This window comes from Dreissena polymorpha, chromosome 15 (genome assembly GCF_020536995.1).
Source record: "Dreissena polymorpha isolate Duluth1 chromosome 15, UMN_Dpol_1.0, whole genome shotgun sequence".
NCBI classification, from domain to species: domain Eukaryota; kingdom Metazoa; phylum Mollusca; class Bivalvia; order Myida; family Dreissenidae; genus Dreissena; species Dreissena polymorpha.
The window spans coordinates 490032-512899 of NC_068369.1; the positions used below are offsets into that span (position 1 = coordinate 490032).

The window sequence follows — 22868 nt, forward strand, 5'->3', positions numbered from 1 at the left end:
TAGTGTAAATATTGAAGTGATTACTTGAGAAAGCTTACCAATACTTTAAAGATTTTGTAGACATTTAAGCCGGGTCCCAGAAGCTTTTTCCTAGTTCAATCAAGAAGGATTGAAGGTCATTAGCAATAAACAATTTTCAATGTTAACATGTAAATATCAAATTTATAAATCATTTGGCAAAAAGGAATGTTTATTATGCTTTCATGTGAATAATTAAATGTTGATTTTGTTGTTGAATACTTTTTGAACTCCATAATGTTAAAAAAAATGTGCACTTAAAAACAGTAGTGGCCAGCAATTCTAAATGCTTTGAAAAAAATCTAAATTTATAATACTTAATGTAACTGTCTAAACTAAATATTTATCATATATGTATAAGCACTCTTTCTTGATTGAAAACAAGAGATGTGTTTGTCAGAAACACAATGCCCCCTACTGCACCCTTCGATTAATTTTTTTTTATATCCCTTAAAAAAAATATTACTTCCCTTGTGAAAATGATCTGTACTTTCCAAATGATGCCAAATATCAAGTTGCTATCTTCAATATTGCAAAAGTTATGGCCAATGTTAAAAATTTTGAACGGACGGACGGACTGACAGACGGTCAGTTCAACTGCTATTTGCCACCCTACCGGGTGATTATATTGATTTTAATCAATATAAAATAATAATTGTAAAAAAAAACAGTATTTTAGAACTTTTCGATTTTCGTCATTCGTGATTGACGGTCCCTTTAAACCTGTATCTTAAAATTACCAATATATGTCACATGTTTTCAACTCATTTTGCAGTATTTTGATAATGGTTGACGCAATGTTCAAGATAACTATGATACATTTTAAGATACAATCACACCTAGGCCTTCTAGGAAACTAAAAACTCTATTTGCACCTTGTAATTAAAGGAAGTAAAGCAATACAAGACAGGCTCTGAAACATTTTCAAAATGCAATAGGAATTGTCAGAATGATGGAATGTACCAGATTTGATCAATAAATATGTGACACAGTTGGTGACAGACCTTATCGATCACAGTGACTACAGCGATTGATTCAGGCTGAAATATGCACTGCGCTTGTCACCGACATTACATGATTGTACCAGTGCAAGTAAGTAGTATTAATTCAACCTGGTTGTAGCAAAATGGGGCTTAAAGGGATCTTTTCACAGATTTTGGCATGTTTCTGCCCCGGCGAAATGTTGTTCATGATTTCATGAACACTTCAAGCCGATCAAGAACTGTTCATGAACGGTTCTGAAAAAGTTCCCGAGCTTGGTTCATGAACTTTTGGACATGAACTGTTCTTAAGACATGTTCATGAACTGTTTATGAATTATTGTTGAACATTTCAAAGTTCATGAACAGTTCTTCATCTAACCATAAATACTTAGTGATGAACATTTCATGCACAAGTATTTCTAATGACTTTTCTGAGACAGACTTAAAGGATCCATCATGAATAATTCATGAATTCCTTTGTGCTAGATGTTTCATACATATTTTTGAAAGTAATATTGAAATGTCTAGCATACAAATCTTGTAGATTTGTGAAACCTGTGAAGTTAGCATGAATATGCATAGTACTTTCACCACTGTAAGTTAGAGTTCTTGACCTGTTCTAGAGAATTTTAAGAACTTTTGTACAAGAACTGTTCAAGAACTGCCTTCAGGAACACTTCAATAACTTTAAGGACCTTTCCTGTTCTTGAATTATTCTTAAACTATTCTTGAACACTTTAAGAACTTTTTTGAACAACATGTTTCCTTCTGATGTTCTTAAACAGGTCTACACAATGTTTTTGAACGTATGATGGACTTTTTAAGAATCCAATATGTTCTTAAAAGGATCTGTCATTGTTCTTGGAAGACTTAAAAGACTTTTAAGAACGTTTTAAGGACAACTTATTTCAAGAACAGTTTAAGATGATATCAAGAACTCAATGTACATTGCATTGCTGTTTTTACAAAGAAAGAATATTGTGTGCACAGGAAGTTGAAACGGAAGGCACATGGTTTATGTTATATTTGAAAATGTAAGTCTTTAATAAATTACCGGCTGAACTGATCAGCCATTGGTTCCATTTCAAGTTCTTTGGCACTGTAAGTGTAACCATTTCAGGGAAACCATTGATTAGTAAATGATTCTTGAACTGAAAATGAGACTATTCATAATCTTTTCAATACATGAATTATTCATGAACATATAGTGCAAAGTTGTATTATGAAATTTAAAGAGTATTATCAAACCACTTGTATCTCAGTTATTAGTGTTATATTTAAATTATTGTTATATGTTGCTATCAATATGTTAAGTGCTAATACAAGACTTGTTTCTTCTTACCCTGACCTGTTTGTTGAGCTTTAGTAACACTTATGATAACCTTTGCATAAATTGACAAATTCTTGTTCATGAATAGTTCATGAACAGTTCATGCCACCTCAGTTCATGAACTCTTGAAGAACTATGGTTCATGAACTATTCACTTACAGTTCATGAACAGAAAATGAGCCATTGAAAAATAGAAGGAAAATGTTTATGAACTGTTCGTGAACAGCAAAACCCTGAAGAATTTTTCAAGAATTGTGTTGTTCATGAACTGTTCAAGAACACTTCATGCCATTGATGTTCATGAATAGTTCATGAACATTTCATGCCATAATGGTTCAAGAATAGTTCATGAACACTTCATGCCACACGGGTTCAAGAATAGTTCATGAACACTTCATGCCATAAGGGTTCAAGAATAGTTCATGAACACTTCATGCCATTAGGTTTCAAGAATATTTCATGAACACTTCATGCCATTAGTGTTCATGAACAGTTCATGAACTAAAATTTCAAGAACTTTTCACAGACGTGGCTCATTTTCTGTTCACGAACACTTCGTGAACAGTTCATGAACTCAGTTCACGAACAGTTCATGAACTGTTCACGAATTATTCGTGAACTGCAGAACAACATTTCGCAGGGGTAAGTTTGCCAGTTGATGCTTTAATTTGATTAATGTAAACATTTTATCTAAATAGCTCCAGTAATAAACAACAATTAAATCAAAGAAAGACAAAAAGTCATCCACAACTGAGTCTTAATCTTACACCACTTGGACATCTGTACTGACATAAAGTACCACATTTGTTATACTATATGTAAGCAATCCTTGTTATGTCACAAATTATAACGATAACAACAAAACTCTCCAAATTATTCAAATGTGTTGTGTTTGTAATGATTTATTATTTTCCGATTTTTGTTAAAAGATGCATATAATGGATTAAGATCTTGGTATATAATTACTGATTCCCCACAAAACATGCAAAGGTCCCTTTCATACATGTGTGTACAACCTCTATGTATTTTGTCTATAAAAATAAATCTTTTTTTTAAAGAAATCAAATCTAGGCAGAAAGAGTTGACCCGGCTAAGCCTGTGCGGATTTCACGGGTTAATCTCAGGGACGTCAATTTACACACATGCATTGCGCCTAGTTTATTCAGAAAACAGCCCAATTGTGCTCACTGTAAGTATGAGATTTAAATTTTTAACTACAGCTTCAACCAGATAAATATAACTGATATGATAACTGTAAAGAATATTTTTTATTGTATGCTACTGATCATAAAAATATATTTATTTTAATTTCTTGAAATGTCAAACCAGATGCTTTCTGACACCTTGGGAACAAAAAATACATTTGTTAGAGTTGGAGCTCTGCTATTTGCAATATGACACATGTAGAATTTTATAAATCGGATTGCATGTAACTGATTTCAAACATATTTTGTAGATTTCATGCAAAATCTTTGTTTAATGGACCTATGTTATTGTAGTGAAAGTAACTTTTCAGTTGTTAGGGTTAGGGCTTTTGCTTTTTCTTCTGAAAAAATACTTAAAGAAGATTGAAACATTTATGATCAATACAATATACTTTTCTTAAACAGGTCATTATGTTAATATTATTCAATATTGTGGTGACCCTGGTGACCAAGTAACCCTCTTTTTACAGCACATGCCAGGTAAAGTAATCAAAATGACATGAGAAATCAGATGTGAGGACCAGTCAACAGAATCTACGACTCACTGACACTGAGTCATGAGTACCAACAGAATTGACAACAACACAGTCATGGCGTTCTTTGTGGCATGGAAAGTTTCTGTCATAACTAGATTCAGTTACTTTACAACATTGGTCCTTAATAGATGGTTGCAATATTTATCATCAGGTGATATTCGGAAGCTTTATCTTTGTTTTCATATTAAAGATTTACCATCCCATCATAATTGAGGACTTCAAATGCCTATTGTACACAGGTAATACTAAACAGGGTCAATCAGTGTAATTTACTTCATGCCACTTGTTATGAAATAATATATTAATGGACAACTTAGCAGATATATCACTTTTTTTATGCTCACTTGTGAAAATGTTTCACTTTCTGGTAAAGCCCATGAAAAACATACACTTTTAAACATAAAATATTTTATCAACTGTAATACATTCACAAAGTATCCTACAAATTAGTGATACAAATTATCCTATTTATTAGGTATTAAGTATATTTATATTGAAAATTCTACCGCACCCTAACCCTTCTGGTAATGAACCCTAACAATTGTTTTTCATAACCTAGCATTTATGACTGCAGGTCTTTATCGGATTTATTCCATAACCATGGCATTCCACGACATTGTGCAGATTTCCATTATTGTTATTGTTATTGCCATGTTTTATTTCTTTTAGCTTATTTCATTAAGAAAAATCTAAATAAGTAAGGGTGAAAATAATGTTATCACATAGTATATTTATGCTTAAAGCCTCAAACATATAAATCTGGAAACAATGATAACATTTTGCCAAAAAAAGGCTTGTGATTGAGATTTTCTTAGCATTATCAGATTCTTTTCCCCTTTTACTTTGACATAAGTAAGCCATCAAGCATACATCATAACCTATCAAACATGACTCACGATATGATACAGTAGGCACATACAGCCAATCTAAGCCAGCATTCAGATGTCATTAAGAAGCACCGTGGCTTACTTAACTGGCAAAAAAAGCAACATTAAGCCCTTCCTCTTGAGGAAATGGCATGCCTACAAGTTTTTAAACCAATGCTTTAACTGTTCTTATTTTACATCTGTTTGTAGCTTGCTTGTCACAGTGAGGAAGACTACAATTTTTTTGTCTGTTAATCGATTTCCCTTTATATTAATTTTCTCCACAAACAAAACGGATCATGCAGCCACTGCCACCAGCATTCAAGTTACACCTACATGTAGTGCTCAAACCTCAAGTCTAAAACTTAAACTTCTGTAAATTAAGCATGTATAACAATCAATAATTGAGCCTTTATAATTCAAAGAAACCAGACAAGTTTTGTTGATTTCCTTTACAGAAAGCAGTCAAGGTTACAGGCAGCTTTTTCAAGGTGAAATCAACAGACAAAGACCTATAAGGCCGCCATTACCACTTAGTGCTTGTAGACAAGATAGCAATATTTAACCGAAATCTTCAAGACTTTATTTCACTGCTGAAACTAACCATTGTGTCTCTATGGAATTAGTTTGACATTTTCCTTAATTCTATGTTATTATCAGCTGTGCAGTCGAAATACAATTTTTGGTTCTAGATAACCTTAATATACTTTCTGGGATTTTAAAGATGGTAAAATAGTTGGTTTTAACACTTAGCTCATTGCATGTTGTTAAGGTACAAAAATTAATGAAGATCAACCTTAAATGCGCAAAACATTTGTTAGACAGGGATATCTGGCACATTATTGTGCAACTTGGCCAGAGTGACAGAATTCATACAATAATAGTAATAAATAGCTTATTCATAATAATAGTTAGATATGCAATAGCATCCAGTCCAATTTCAGACAGCGGTACAGCAAAGTATTATTCACGGCTAGTTTTCGTACAAGGTAATTCATTCTATTTGTTTGATTTTGTTGAAAATCATGAGGCTTATTGACATACATAAGATTTGGTGACATCAGTACTTTTGAAAAATATAATTGCCACAGACTCAGAAAAGTGATCGATTTCTCACAACCTTAAGGGACAGAAAATCCAACGTGTTTGTCAGGCCATGTGAGCAATTCCCAACCCAACGTCATGGTTACAAGCCACGTGAAGGACGGAGGACACTTGTTCTTTTGCCGAAATAAACTTTGACCTTGAACTGAACCGTCATGTTCTATGTTGATGGTAACTGCAGGTCGGCCAACGTCTAGTCCAACAATGTGATTGAGTGATTGAATGAATAATTGTGAGTGATGGTTGACACATTGGTAACCTCTTGATCATAAAATAATGCATAAATTTTGGCTTTTTGTACCAAAAGCAACAGCTTGTCATTAACTATTACTGACACCGCAGTACAGATAGACGAATGGTTGTACAAGGAACTGAGCCTCGCTCTGGGAAAACTTAGATATGAGCGGCGTTTTGAGAAAACTGGGCTTATTGCATGTGCGTAAAGTGTCGTCCCAGATTAGCCTGTGCAGTTCGCACAGGCTAATCAGGGACGACACTTTCCGCTTAAATGGTATTTTCAGTTTCAAGGAAGTCCCTTTTTACCGAAAATCTAGTTTAAGCGAAAAGTGTCATCCCTGATTAGCCTGTGCGGACTGCACAGGCTAATCTGGGACAACACTTTACATACATGCATTAAGCCCAGTTTTCTCAGAACAAGACACATACATATTTTATACGCATTTGAAGTCCATTAGAAAATTAAATTTACACAAATACCTTTTTTTTACTACATTAAAGTTTTAAAGGCTTCATTTCCAAGCCTAAGATACTGATGAGCAGCAAACAGCATACAACCTGAACAGACTGCGAGTTACTCGCAGGCTGTTCTGGTTTTGTGCTGTTTGCACATTACCATTTAACTTTGCTTCCGAGTGGGAAAGGGTTAATGTATTAGCATAAAGTGTTGTGCAGATTAGCCTGTCAAGAATGCACAGGGACAACACTTGCCGCTTAATGGTGTTTTGATTTTTGTTTGAAGGAAGTCTTTTATTGGTGAAAATATAATTCAGGAAAAAATTGTCGTCCCTGAATACCCTGTGTGGACTGCACAGGCTTATCTGGGATGACACTTAACACACACATAAAGCCGTTATCCCAGAGCAAAACTGACTTTGTGTGTATATCTTTCCATCTTTGAAAGCAATAACATCACAAGACTGGAGGTTTCGATAACAGAAGCTTTAATGCAAACAATATATAGACCCAAGCTTAGTTAATGCATCAGCTCTTTGTCAGTAATGTTCAAGGGCAGATAACTCAGGAATTGTGTGGAGCGTCATTAGGCATGATCACAGTGTCTCGTCCCTCCACACATTATGAAGACGACTTTTTAATATTCATGTAAATTTCTTGAGAAAGGTGGAAGTAGTTTGTCTGACAAAAAAGTAACTTTTGATATTGAGAAACACATTTGACTTACAGAGTGACTCCAATCTATTACATTCAAACTTAGTTTGCAGGAGTATAATGCTTGTTTGTTTGAAATTGTTTCTGTTTTCAACAGTATTTTAATGATATTACTATGTCACTTAACCAAGTTATACTTAATCTAGGTAGCTGGTAAACAATTGCACATACTAATGCCAATACATGACCGCTGCCCTATTGGAATGAGAGATGGGGGAGAAAGCTGGTAGCAGCAATTCATGACCTATACAAGAAGATAAGAGTGGAATCAAACCCGCAAACACGGGACTGTTGTCCAGCGCTCAACCAACTGAGCTCTGACCTAGCGTACTTGGCTTCTGTATAATCAAAATGGTCACATACGCTACAAACTATGTAAGATTATTGGGGTAACTCTTGCTGTATCAACTGGGCTCTGACCTAGCGTACCTGTCTTCTGTACAATCAAACCAGGTCACAATCAACCAACTGAGCTCTGAGCTAGCATACCTTGCTTCTGTATAATTAAACCAGTCACACACGCTACAGACTATGTAAGAATATTGGGGCAACTCACCCAAGTACGTGCTGCAGATGTACTCCGCAATCTGGTTACCCGACTTGCTTGACTCTGCAAAGTGACTCAGCTCTCGATTCAACATTCTTTTAAACTGAAACAGGAGCATTTAGAGTCAATAAGATGTTTACTTTGTTAGTTAACCAAATAAAAAAACTTTTTTTAACATTAGTATAAAGTTGTACTAATAATTAAAGACATTATGTAGGAGATATTACCTTTAAAATTTTAACATTAAAGTTCATGTAACTCAATAAACAACACTTGATTACTAAAATACAAGTATTCATATGAGCCTCCCATGTGTGTAAAGTGTCATCCCTGCAGAGAAGCCTGGGCAGTCACCACAGGCTCATCATGCATGGTTATGCATGGTCCACACTTTCTGCTTTTATGGTACGTTTTCTTTAAATTAGGTCTCTTCTGAGCAAACAACCAGTTTAGGTGGAATGTTTGGTCCTTGACTATTCTGTGCAGACTGCATAAGCTAATCTGGGGCAACACTTTATATGAGTCGCGTTCTGAGAAAATTGGACATAATGCATGTGCATATAGTGTCGTCCCAGATTAGCCTGTACAGTCCACACAGGCTGATCAGGGACGACACTTTCCGCTTACATTGGATTTAAGCTAAGAAGAGACTTCATTTTAACGAAAAATGTCATAAAAGGGGAAAGTGTCGTCTCTGATTAGCCTGTGGGGATTGCACAGGCTAATCTGGGACGACACTTTACGCACATGCATTATGCCCAGTTTTCTCAGATCACGACTCACATACATTAAATCTCATTGCCCAGAGCAATGCTAATATTTATATACATTTAACCCTTTGCATGCTGGTAAATTTGTCATCTGCTTAAATGTCGTCTGCTGAATTTGTAAAATTAGCATTTTTTTCCATTTTTTTCAAAGAATACTATCAGAATAGCAAACAGTTTGGATCCTGATGAGACGCCACGTTCTGTGGCGTCTCATCTGGATTCAAACTGTTTGCAAAAGCCTTCAAAATTCAGTTCCAGCACTGAAAGAGTTAAATGTCCATATAATTGAAGCTCCATGAAAGCCTACCTTGCTGGAAGCCATGTCGCTGACAGAGCGGTGGGTCTGGATGGTTTCTAACTGGTCAAGGCACCAGTCTAATTCCTCCAGGGTCTCCACGGCCATCTTCTGGTATCCCTCATCTATAAATAGAGTGAAACCCTGTTTAAAAATCAGTTATCCTTTAAGTCTGCAGACTTAACCCTTTCCCACTCAGAGACCAAGTGTGTAGGCCAGAGGCTATGTGCGAACAGCATAAAACCAGAAGAGCCTGCGAGTAACTCGCATCATTCAGGTTTTATGCTGTTTGCTGCTAATTTTATCTTAGGGTTGGAAATGAAGCCTTTAAATCTTGAATCTAGTAAGAATGGTCTTTAATTAAATTTAACTTTCTTAAGGATTGCAAACACATCAAAATACTTTTCTAAGTGGTAAAGTTTTAATCTATGCTCGATTGCAAAAACTTATAGCAAGACACACATTTTCACATGCATTGTACAGATGCACAAACCTGAACAGGTAAAGAGATTGAATCATAATATTCTGCAATGCTGGAATAGATAGAATATAGAAATCCATTTCAAATCTGTGTTACAATTAATGATATTATTAAACTATAAACTAATGACCTTTGTTTTTAATGTAATGTTATTGCCAACTGAGCTTCTGGCCTTAAGTGTTTTCAAAGTTTAGCCTGTGCAATCTACACAGGCCACTCAAGGATGACCCTTTCCACTTTTATGGACTTCTTGTCCAAATTCAAGTGTAGTCAGAAAGTGTCGTCCTTGATTGGCCTAGTTAGACTAGATACCCTAATCTTAACAAATACTTTAAGCACATGTATTTATACTGGCTTTCCCAGAGCCGCGCTCAATTATATGTGTCTTGTTCTGAGAAAGCTGGTCATAATGCATGTGCGTAAAGTGTCGTCCCAGATTAGCCTGTGCAGTCCACACAGGCTAATCAGGGACGACACTTTCCGCCTAAACTTGATTTTCAGCAAGGAGGGACTTCCTTGAAACTAAAAATACCATAAAAGCGGAAAGTGTCGTCCCTGATTAGCCTGTGCGGACTGCACAGGTGCACAGGCTAATCTGGGACGACACTTTACGCACATGCATTAAGCCCAATTTTCTCAGAACAAGACACATATTTCAATTTAATTACCAGATAATAAAAACTTTCAAACAACAGGATAAGTTATGTTAAAAATTTGTGATTCTAAATCTAATGCTGATTAAGGGCTTCATGAAAACAGGAACTGATTTGAACAGATATTAAAGTCAAACAAAAAAAACATGAGAGAAAATATAAATGCTAACAATGATGCTGTTATTTTACAGCTTATGCAAAAAGCACAAGTATAATCTTCATGATACAAGTTGTTATTCTCAAGAACATTCATAACAGCTGGCTGATATATATAAAAACAAAACTTTCACACCTATAGATCAAGTTTGTGTTTGAAAACATTTCTACCCATATCCAATCCTTCGTAAATATTAGCGGTATTTTAATAAATATTCATAAAAAGTTTCTCTGTAAAACTCCACAGTGTTTATTCGCCACATCTGTTATAGGTTTCTTGCACAAATATAAACAACGGAACAACAGCAAATTGTTACAAAGGAGTGAATAGCAAGACTTTCAACAACAACCAACTTCTTTTTCCGTAATTAAAGTGGATAAGAAATCGCACATTTTTTAACGGTTAAAGACAAACCTTTGAAAAAGGTGTCATTCATAAAAGTACAAAGTTTCTTGAAATTATATATGGAGGATTTGACAGACACGATTTTGATATTTATAAACAAAATTTACAATCAAGCAATTTATTATGTTCATGAAAAAAATACGCGGCTGAAATTTAAGATTTAGCTGAATAACACATTTACGCTTACATAAGTTCCTATAATAGAATCTGCAAATTTGATAGAGCAGTCAGACATATAACATGTTTGTTTATATATAAAATACATTATCAAGACAATTGATCTAACAAACTTTTATTTATGCTGGAAAATGTATGTGGTCTTAGATTTCAAGTTTAATGTTTTCAGTTTTCAATTTTAACAAGAAATATCTTTAAACAAGATGTGTTTGTGAAACACAATGTCCCCTATATGACGTTTGACCTTGAAGGATGGCCTTGACCTTGACCCTTCACCACTCAAAATGTGCAGCTCCTTGAGATACACACGCATTTCAAATATAAAATTGCTAGCTTCAATATTGCAGAAGTGACATTACATGAGCAATTTTTGACCCATATATTTGACCTTGAAGGATGACCTTGACCTTTCACCAATCAAAATGTGCAGCTCCATGAGATACACATGCATTCCAAATATGCCAAGCTGCTATCTTCAATATTTGATAAAATAAGCGATTTGGGCCACATATATTTGACCTCTGACCTTGAAGGGTGACCTTGACCTTTCACCACTCAAAATGTGCAGCTCCATGAGATACACATGCATGCCAAATATGAAATTGCTATCTTCAATATTGCAAAAGAATTCATAAAATGAGCGATTTTGGCCACATATATTTGACCTCTGACCTTGAAGGATGACCTTGACCTTTCACCACTCAAAATGTGCAGCTTCATGAGATACACATGCATGCCAAATATGAAGTTGCTATCTTCAATATAGCAAAAGTTATTGCAAAATGTTAAAGTTGGCGCAAACCAACCAACAGACCAACCAACCATTACCAACCAACAGACCAACCATTGCCAACAGACAGGGCAAAAACAATATGTCCCCCACTACTATAGTGGGGGACATAAAAAGATATACGGCATTGATTTTGGTTGGAGTTTGTGAAAGGTTAAGAGTTCAATGAATGAGATCAAGGATAGCAAATGTCTTTTTCTAGGCAGTTCTAAGCTGCATCACACGCAGTACGGGATGTTACGCGGAGTAATCACGGCTTATTTTACATTATTACATATTGCTGTTCATAAACCTATGGAAACAAAACAGAAAACCAAAAGAAGAATGGAAGTGAAATAAAAAAATATGAGTCAACCGGCCACAGGCGAAGTATATCCATACATATTTTTAATATTTATACGCGTGTTTTTTTAACAAAACTGTTTAAGTCAGGTTTGTCCGTCTTTGCTATTTGATTCGATTATTAACAGTATCGAGAATCATCGCGCTCATGCTTAATATATTAGTCAATATTTTTAGAATTATTCTTGTTAAATTAATTAAAAATAATATGTATCATGGTATTGTTGAAAACACAATTTAAGAATCTATTATTGACATACCATAATTATATTGCTGAATATCTTCATTTAACACCAGAATTTTTGGCGTAGGACACAATAAAATAAAATTAGGCAAACATTCTAACTTTTCTTCAAAAACAGTTAAATGATAATTAGAAAAAACTGACAATCTTTGTTGTGTTTAAATTTATCTTTAAGGATTTATGCCAATGGGATATCCCCACTATTTCTGTAGATATATTAATACAGCACAGTGCTGAGTGTCACATTTTTGCTTCTTCAACTAATTCAAGTAAACATGCTGCTATATCGGCTTTAATCTTAGTAATTTACTTTCAGTAATATTGTAAAAATATCAACATGAGAGCTTTATTTAATTTTACTGCTAGTTTTCAAAAAAAAGTGTATTATGTCTTCCAAAAACTTTTGTATTAAATGTATATAAATATTTAACTGCTTGAAAAAAAGGGATCTCTTTTTTGTAAAAGAAAAATGTCATAAAATTCATTATAATTAAACCGAACATGTACAATGAATATAATAAATACACTTAAAAAACAACATTTTAACAATATGACACTATAAATGTAGGTTGTGGTACTGGCACCAACACAGATTTGTTATACCATAGTGAAATTATTGCTTGTTGTTTTTTTTAAGAAGGTTGAATATTTTATATAATTTGTTTAATAAAAAAAAAAATCCGGATGTAAAAGGATAATTGAAAAATCTGAAGCGTTTTCCTATTCATTCTCATTGTTATTTTCAAGAATTAAAGTACATTTAATGACAAAGTGATACATCAAACTCAATAAAGGAATTTTTAACTGTCATATGTTCATCAAATGCAATGATAAAGTGAAATAATCAAATGACATGTCTATCCATTTGAAGTTATGACAGAATGATTGTGTAATTCTGCCCATATATGGTATGGACTAAATGATTTATCTTTTAATAACAGTGGAACTTTCTGCCTATTAAATGAAATACCTTTTTTCCTAAGATTTGAAGTGAGCACAGGCGAATCTGAAATGACACTTTCTTCTTTAATGGTATTATTCGTTTAAGTCTCTTCTTAATAGAAATCCTGTTTTGTCTTGGAGAGTCTTCCCTAATAAGCCAGTGCAGACTGCACAGGCTAATCTGGGACAACAATTTATTCACATCCATTAGACCATGTTTTTCCAGAATTGCGCTCAAATGTTTTCCTTCATTTAATGAATTAATTGGATCTGTATTTACTATATTCATGTCACTTTAATTACTCAAATCATTACTAGTTATTTATTTTGTACATGTAATTTACATAGCGAGTAGAAATTAATAGATGGTAGAATATTTATTACAATTTAATGAATCAATGAAATACAAATTATTATGCACTATGGCCTGTCGCCCATGTTGAGCAAAGAAAACAATTGTTTCCTGTCATCATAACAAAAACCACAAATACTAATTTATATTTCTTGTCAGTGTTAACCGCTATCAAGCGATAACTGTCACTCTGGAGTAAATTATTTTTTTCATGATGAAAACTTCCGTTTAGAAGCCTATTCGGCTTTGTTTATGTTAATTAATATTAAGAACATTAGAGCTAGAGTTTTGTTTATAAATGAAATGCTTGATAATTTATGTGTTATTATATAAATACTCCAGTCTATTCCGCATTTCTGAGCATGCCCCTGCAAAACATTTTAGAACTATTCTATACAATTTCTAGATTTGTACTGGAACAAATGACTAGAAGTGTTCTGGAATCATCCTTTAAATGGTCTAGAATGATCAAGAACAGTTGTTGAACATTAAATGAGAATAATTTGTAGAACAAATAGTTCTAAAGCAGTTCTGAAGGTTTGTTCTAGAACAATTCTTGAACCATTGTTCTAGAACTATTCCAGAATTGTTCTTGTATACATTTCCAGAACTGTTCTAGAATAATTGTTATAGAAATTATTCTCATTTAACGTTCAACAACTGTTACTTAATATTTCTAGAACATTTTCAGTATGGTTACAGAACAGTTCTAGTCGGTGTCCTAGAACTGTTCAAGGACATTTTCAGAACTGTTCTTGAACGTTTGTTCCAGACTTATCTGAAGCAAACCTTCGGAACTGTTCTAAACATAGTTCCAAGTGTACTATTCATCAGGATTAACCTGATTACCTTAATATTATTAAATAAAGTTTATATAAGAAAATATATAAACTTAATTTAGCTACAACAATATACTTCAAATTAGAAAAAAAGCATAACATTGTTGAAATCAATATTTTGTATAAACAATAAGTATAATTAATATATGAAAGAACATTTTAAAGGGAGGAAATTCCACTAACTAGAGGGAGGTAATATGTAGAATAATTGTAGACCTTCAGGTTCTAGACCTGTTCTATGTGTTCTTATTCCCCATAAGAACTTTTGTAGAACTTACTGGTTCTTAAAGAGTTCTAAATGTGTTCTAGAACTACATTTTAGAATATTTTTTAGAAATTTCTTGAACTTATTTTGTCCTTGAAATGTTCAAAAAATGTTCTTGACTATTATTGGAACAGTTTCAGAACTAAGCCATGTTCCACAAATGTTCTGAAATTATTCTAGAAAACTGCTCTGGAACAATTCTAGAACACATGTTCTTGAACGAGAATATGAAATGTTCTAGAACAGTTCTTGATGTTCTAGAACCGTTCCAGAACCGTTCCAATTTCTAGAACAAATTTTTGTAGGCCCGGTGCCCCTGCAAAACGTTTTAGAACTGTTTAATAAAATTACTAGAATTGTACTGGAACAAATGTCTAGAAGTGTTCTGGAATCATCCTTAAAATGGTCTAGTATGATTTAAGAACAGTTGTTGAACGTTAAATGAGAATAATTTTAATAATTCTAAAACAGTTCTGAAGGTTTGTTCTAGAACAATTATTGAACCATTGTTCTAGAACTATTCCAGAATTTTTCTTGTATAAATTTCCAAAACTGTTTTAGAACAATTGTTCTAGAAATTATTCTCATTTAACGTTCAACAACTGTTCCTTAAAAATTCCAGAAGATTTTCAGCATGATTACAGAACAGTTCTAGTCGGTGTGTTCCAGTACAATTCTAGAAATGTTTTAGAACAGTTCCGAAGGTTTGTTTCAAGTAAGTCTGAAACAAATGTTCTAGAACAGTTCTAGGACATTGTTCCCCTCAGAACTTGTAAGTGAGAACTATTCATCAGAATTAACCTGACTACCTTGCCCAACTGGTGGGATGATTGATCTTAACTTCCATTATTAAATAAAGTTTATATAAGAAAATAAATAAACTTTATTTAACTACAACAATAGACTTCAAATTATTACACAATTAGAAAATAAGTATACTCTTGTTCACACCAACATTATATATACAAAATAAGTATAACAAGGGCTGTTTGTAAAACATGCATGCCCCCATATGGGCTCTCCATTGTAGTGACAGCCATTGTGTGAATGTTTTTTGTCACTGTGACTTTGACCTTTGACCTAGTGACCTGAAAATCAATAGGGGTCATCTGCCAGTCATGATCAATGTACCTATGAAGTTTCATGATCCTAGCCATAAGCGTTCTTGAGTTATCATCCGGAAACCATTTTACTATTTTGGGTCACCGTGACCTTGACCTTTGACCTAATTACCTGAAAATCAATAGGGGTCATCTGCGAGTCTTGATCAATCTACCTATCAAGTTTCATGATCCTAGGAATAAGCATTCTGCAGTTATCATCCGTACACCATTTAACTATTTCCGGTCACCGTGAACTTGACCTTTTACCTAGTGACCTCAAAATCAATAAGGGTCATCTGGGAGTCATGATCCTAGACATAAGCGTTCTTGAGTTATCATCCGGAAACCATTTTACTATTTCGGGTCACCATGACCTTGACCTTTGACCTAGTGACCTCAAAATCTGTAGGGGTCATCTGCAAGTCATGATCAATGTACCTATGAAGTTTCATGATCGTAGCCATTAGCGTTCTTAAGTTATCATCCGGAAACCATTTTACTATTTCAGTTCACTGTGACCTTGACCTTTGATATAGTGACCTGAAAATCAATAGGGGTCAACTGCGAGTCATCATTAATCTACCTATCAAGTTTCATGATCCTAGGCATAAGCGTTCTTGAGTTATCATCCGGAAACCATTTTACTATTTTGGGTCACCGTGACCTTAACCTTTGACCTAGTGACCTGAAAATCAATAGGGGTCATCTGCGAGTCATGATAAATGTACGTACCTATGAAGTTTCATGATCCTAGGGGTAAGCATTCTTGAGTTATCCGGAAACCGTTTTACTGTTGCGAGTCACTGTGACCTTGATCTTTGACCTAGTGACCTGAAAATCAATAGGGGTCACCTGCAACTCATGATCAATGTACCTATGAAGTTTCATGATCCTAGGCATAAGGTCAAAGGTCAAGGTCACAGTGACAAAAAACGTATTCACACAATGGCTGTAACTACAACTGACAGCCCATATGGGGGGGGCATGCATGTTTTACAAACAGTCCTTGTTTTAAATATGTAGAACAATTGTAGACCTTGGTTCTAGACCTGTTCTATATGTGTTCTTATTCCCCATTAGAACTTTTGTAAAACTTACTGGTTCTTAAAGACTTCTAAATGTGTTCTAGAACTACATTTGAGAACATTTTTAGAATTTTCTTGAACTTATTTTGTCCTTGAAATGTTCTAAAAATGTTCCTGTATATTATTTGGACAGTTTTAGAACTAAGCCTTGTTCCACAAATGTTCTGGAATTATTCTAGAAAACTGTTCTGGAACAATTCCAGAACATCAGTTCTAGAACTTGAATATGGAACATTCTAGAACAGTTCTTGACGTTCTAGAACAGTTCCAGAACCGTTCCAATTTCTAGAACAAATTTTCGCAGGGGCGGAACCAGTTGTAACTTGCTGGTTTCCAGTCTATTCCACAGCTCTCAGCGTGGAACTAGTTGTAACTTGCTCAGTTAATGTCAATTAATTTGTTGTTTTTGTTCTAATTCAGAGTTTCATGACATCTTTTGGTACACACCTTAATAATTTACGATAGTTACTACAGTCAGGCATCTCCCCTATCATGTCTATAGAAATATTATAATTAATAATCACCTAATTGTCATTATTTAACCTATTTTACTACCTACTCTTTGCATTTTAGTCTGTTTCAAAGATGTCAGTTTGAACCATATCTGGACAGTCAATATTGAAATTGCTCATGCCATGTTAACACAGATAAAAGAATATTCCCATTTACAGGCCATTCCTTTTAGAGAATCTTTTAAGGCATATACAGATTAGACACAGTTTTCAAATTTTTTGTTGAATATTCCACAAACAAAGCATTGTCCATATTACTTAAAGCAGTGGGATGGCACATACATGAAACTTGAAAGTGATTGAAAAATGAAAATATATTGGAAAAAGACTTTTATTGTCACAAAGATACACCCTACAGTAAAAAAAAAAGTAGCAAAAAGATTGAAGTAAGTCTATATTAATTATCTTATATTACCTTTGACCTAAAATTAAGATATATTCTTTCAAAATCATTCAGCTAAAGACTATTATGGTTTGACATGTTATCTTGATTTGCTAGTGACAATTAGTCTCATCATGCCTATTACTGCGGCCATGTTATTTTTTTGACAATCCATTCTCTGGACAAAGTAATGCTGAGAACAAAGTATGAAGTACAAATTTTTACCATTGACATTGAGTTGAGAGCAAGACCATAAGGACTTTAGGACACTGCCTAAAAAAGGGTGATCGCTTTTGGCAAGGTAAATGAAATAATATCCATCCTAATTAAAACTAAATTTGACAATTGATCTTGAAGTGACCTTGACCATTGACAGGTTGCTGCATGCAACACTTTCCCAATCATGTTAATTGCTTCTGGCAACTAATAAGAAACTCATTCCATTCTGACCAAGTAATGCTTTTGATAAATGTTCAAAATTAATACAAATCTGATAAATTTGACCTTAGAACTTATGTCAAGAATTTTTAGTGTGACATTATCTATGATCACTAATGGCAAGTTATTGCATTAAAACCCATCCATGCTGAACAAACTCCGAACTTGCATTTATTGCAGCCCATGATATAATAATTAAGAATGGTACTTTTCCAACAAACTGCAATATCAATACTCAAAACTGCTATAAAATAGTAAGAACAAGAGATGTGTTTGTCAGAAACACAATGCCCCCTATTGCGCCGCTTTGAAATTATTATTTTTTTACCTTTGACCTTGAAGGATGACCTTGACCTTGAACTTCCACTACTCAAAATGTGCAGCATCATGAGATACACATGCATGCCAAATATCAAGTTGCTTTCTTCAATATTGCAATAGTTATGGCCAACGTTAAAGTGTTTTTTTTGACGGACGGACAGACTGAGTCATACTGACAGACAGTTCAACTGCTATATGCCACCCCGGCGAAATGTTGTTCATGATTTCATGAACACTTCAAGCCAATCAAGAACTGTTCATGAACGGTTCTGAAAAAGTTCCTGAGCTTGGTTCATGAACTTTTGGACATAAACTGTTCTTAAGACATGTTCATGAACTGTTTATGAATTATTGTTGAACATTTCAAAGTTCATGAACAGTTCTTCATCTAACCATAAATACTTAGTGATGAACATTTCATGCACAAGTATTTCTAATGACTTTTCTGAGACAGACTTTAAGGATCCATCATGAATAATTCATGAATTCCTTTGTGCTAGATATTTCATACATATTTTTGAAAGTAATATTGAAATGTCTAGCATACAAATCTTGTAGATTTGTGAAACCTGTGAAGTTAGTATGAATATGCATAGTACTTTCACCACTGTAAGTTAGAGTTCTTGACCTGTTCTAAAGAGTTTTAAGAACATTTGTACAAGAACTGTTCAAGAACTGCCTTCAGGAACACTTCAATAACTTTTTAAGGACCTTTCCTGTTCTTGAATTATTCTTAAACTATTCTTGAACACTTTAAGAACTTTTTTGAACAACATGTTTCCTTCTGATGTTCTTAAACAGGTCTACACAATGTTTTTGAATGTATGATGGACTTTTTAAGAATCCAATATGTTCTTAAAAGGATCTGTCATTGTTCTTGGAAGACTTAAAAGACAAGTTTAAGAACGTTTTAAGGACATCTTATTTCAAGAACAGTTTAAGATGATATCAATAACTCAATGTACATTGCATTGCTGTTTTTACAAAGAAAGAATATTGTGTGCACAGGAAGTTGAAACGGAAGGCACATGGTTTATGTTATATTTGAAAATGTAAGTCTTTAATAAATTACCGGCTGAACTGATCAGCCATTGGTTCCATTTCAAGTTCTTTGGCACTGTAAGTGTAACCATTTCAGGGAAACCATTGATTAGTAAATGATTCTTGAACTGAAAATGAGACTATTCATAATCTTTTCAATACATGAATTATTCATGAACATATAGTGCAAAGTTGTATTATGAAATTTAAAGAGTATTATCAAACCACTTGTATCTCAGTTATAAGTGTTATATTTAAATTATTGTTATATGTTGCTATCAAAATGTTAAGTGCTAATACAAGACTTGTTTCTTCTTACCCTGACCTGTTTGTTCAGCTTTATTAACACTTATGATAACCTTTGCATAAATTGACAAATTCTTGTTCATGAATAGTTCATGAACACTTCATGCCACCTCAGTTCATGAACTCTTGAAGAACTATGGTTCATGAACTATTCACTTACAGTTCGTGAACAGAAAATGAGCCATTGAAAAATAGAAGGAAAATGTTCATGAACTGTTCGTGAACAGCAAAACCCTGAAGAATTTTTCAAGAATTGTGTTGTTCATGAACTGTTCAAGAACACTTCATGCCATTGATGTTCATGAATAGTTCATGAACATTTCATGCCATAATGGTTCAATAATAGTTCATGAACACTTCATGCCACACAGGTTCAAGAATAGTTCATGAACACTTCATGCCATAGGGTTCAAGAATAGTTCATGAACACTTCATGCCATTAGATTTCAAGAATATTTCATGAACACTTCATGCCATTAGTGTTCATGAACAGTTAATGAACTAAAATTTCAAGAACTTTTCACAGACATGGCTCATTTTCTGTTCACGAACTATTCTTGAACAGTTCATGAACTCAGTTCACGAAAAGTTCATGAACTGTTCACCAATTATTCGTGAACTGCAGAACAACATTTCGCAGGGGCACCCTACCAGGGGCATAAAAATGAGGAAATTGGAATATGAAATTAACCGTTCTATTATGTACTCTGTTTAACCCCATTTTTAACCTTTGTCAAAACATTTTGCAATATGGCATACAACAATTTCCATTTTCTGCCCAATTGCTTTAAACGGTTTCCATAAAAAATAAATTTACAAGGGGGTTCATCATGTGTTGGTTGCAGATTTATATGTGTTTGCAACTTCATAAGAAGGCTGCTAGTTTATGACACTGATGTTATTTACAGAATAGCATTTTATAGATTGCATTTATATTTAAACTTAAAAATTGATAACATTGATAAGATTGCATTGGTTAAAATAAGGCCATATTTGTACGTTTGCATGATGGAATGGTGGCATGGTTCAGTGTAAGCTTTGTGATTGCAATGACCTGGTTGGTCTCAAATCAATGTTGGACCCTTTCTTTATTAATTATTATTTGAATTTAGTTTTGACTATGCTTCAATTTTGTATTTATTATCATACTTTCTCAAGTTTTGCCAAAATCTTTGAAAAAGTTCCATTAAACAATCAATTTATTATCACTTTTTCTTAAAAAAATAAAGAAGTTTACTGAATTTAAATATTATGTAGCAACAATTAGTCAAACTGATTGCTAGAGCATCCATAGCCTCAAAAACAATTATGACATGATCTGCAGGTATAATAAATTAATAGTAAATTTAGTATTTGTCAATAGTTTTTAAAGACAGTTAACCCAGTAATGCCTAGTGTCTAGAAAAAAGACATTGGCAAACAGCATCTGAGCTGTTTCCTTAAAGGAATTTCTGTAAAAAATATTCTAAACATAGCAATAAATATACTAAACATCCCTAATTTTGAAAATAAATTGATCCAATTTAGAAGGATGGGAGAGTCCACTAGGCATAAATGGGTTAATGCAATACACAGGCCTTTTGACGCCAGATAAGGGAAAACTGTCATGCTGAATCATAAGTTTTATATATAATTTAATAATAATTGTAAACAGAGATTTATTATCACAGATATGGTTCGATGCAATTACCAACAGTTCATAAACAGGTCAAGTTCAAGTCCACAGTTCAACAAACTTCCACTATTGTGTTCGCTTTAAAGGATGTAAGGCATTGTGAGGTTTAAGTCAAAACTGGGTCAGCTTTGATAAGAATGAAAACAGAAACAGTTTGAATTTAGGTTTAAGTAAGATTTAAAAAGTATTAACTTCAATGTTCTTTTTTCTTTGTCCAATGAATTTTCTAGGTAAAAAACAAACTGGTCCGTGCACATTCTGTTCACCACTAACATGAGACCACACTGTCATATATGTTGCAAGCAACATGCCATCAAAAAATGATGATCATTAATGCCAGATGATATTTTATAGAAAACTGAAAATTTCTTTAGTTATACAGTCTGAAAAAAACCTGTAATTAAATTTAATAATTATGTGACATAAATTGTGACACTACAATTTAACACTGATAGGACCTGAAAATGTGTTAACCCATTTATGCCTAGTGGACCTTTCTATCCTTCTAAATTGGATCAATTTATTTCCAAAATAAGGGATGTCTAGTATATTTATTTCGATATTTAGAATATTTCTTACAGAAATTTCCTTTAAGCAAACAGCGCAGACCCTGATGAGACGCCGCATCATGTAGCGTCTCATCTGGGTCTAAGCTCTGTGCCAAGGCCTTTTTTCTAGACACTAGGCATAAATGGGTTCATATAAATTATATAACACACCTTTATAGCTCAATTGTGAAGTCAATAGCCCATTTCACCAGGAGATTGGCAATATTTGCAGAAACTCGTAAGCCTACTATCTATCAGCTGACCACGCTAACCAATCAAATTCTGGAGTATTATGTTTATATTATATCAGCATCTTTTTTTTTATCTACTTATAAGACAAGACATGTGTCAATGAGGCAAGAAATTGCCCCCTCATGCCACTTTCATCTCAAAATTCCTCTTATGACAAAAGCAAGCTGATTATTGTTTTTTTAATGTTTTACCTCTAAGAGTGCACTTGACCTTTGCATTATTGATACAGGCGATACACTGGACACCAGTCTTTTGGTGTTAGTAATTTGTGGTCATTTATGTAGAAATTGCAGATGAATGACAAGGCTACAGACAGGACAAGCTGTTTTAGCCATTTGATTTACTTTTGAGCGTGGCTGTGACTAAAGAGGAAGGCAGAGATTTTTTTTATGCACAAAATTGCTTCTTCTTATTGTGGTCATCATTTTAAATTAGCATAATGAAGGAAAACATTGCTGTCCATTCAAGCAATTTTATGGCCAAATATGATCTTTGAA

At 33.8% G+C, this 22868-nt stretch overlaps 1 protein-coding gene across 1 annotated transcript in view; it reads right to left on the reverse strand.

The window, feature by feature from the left end:
• The window catches only part of LOC127860766 (cAMP-specific 3',5'-cyclic phosphodiesterase 4C-like), a 505962-nt gene that overhangs the window by 58626 nt on the left and 424468 nt on the right, over nucleotides 1-22868 (reverse strand). The window contains exons 9-10 of the mRNA XM_052399042.1: nucleotides 9074-9186; nucleotides 8006-8099 (exon numbers count right to left, since the gene is read on the reverse strand). Of these exons, the coding sequence (XP_052255002.1) occupies nucleotides 8006-8099; nucleotides 9074-9186 (207 nt within the window). The remainder of the gene's footprint in view (nucleotides 1-8005; nucleotides 8100-9073; nucleotides 9187-22868) is intronic.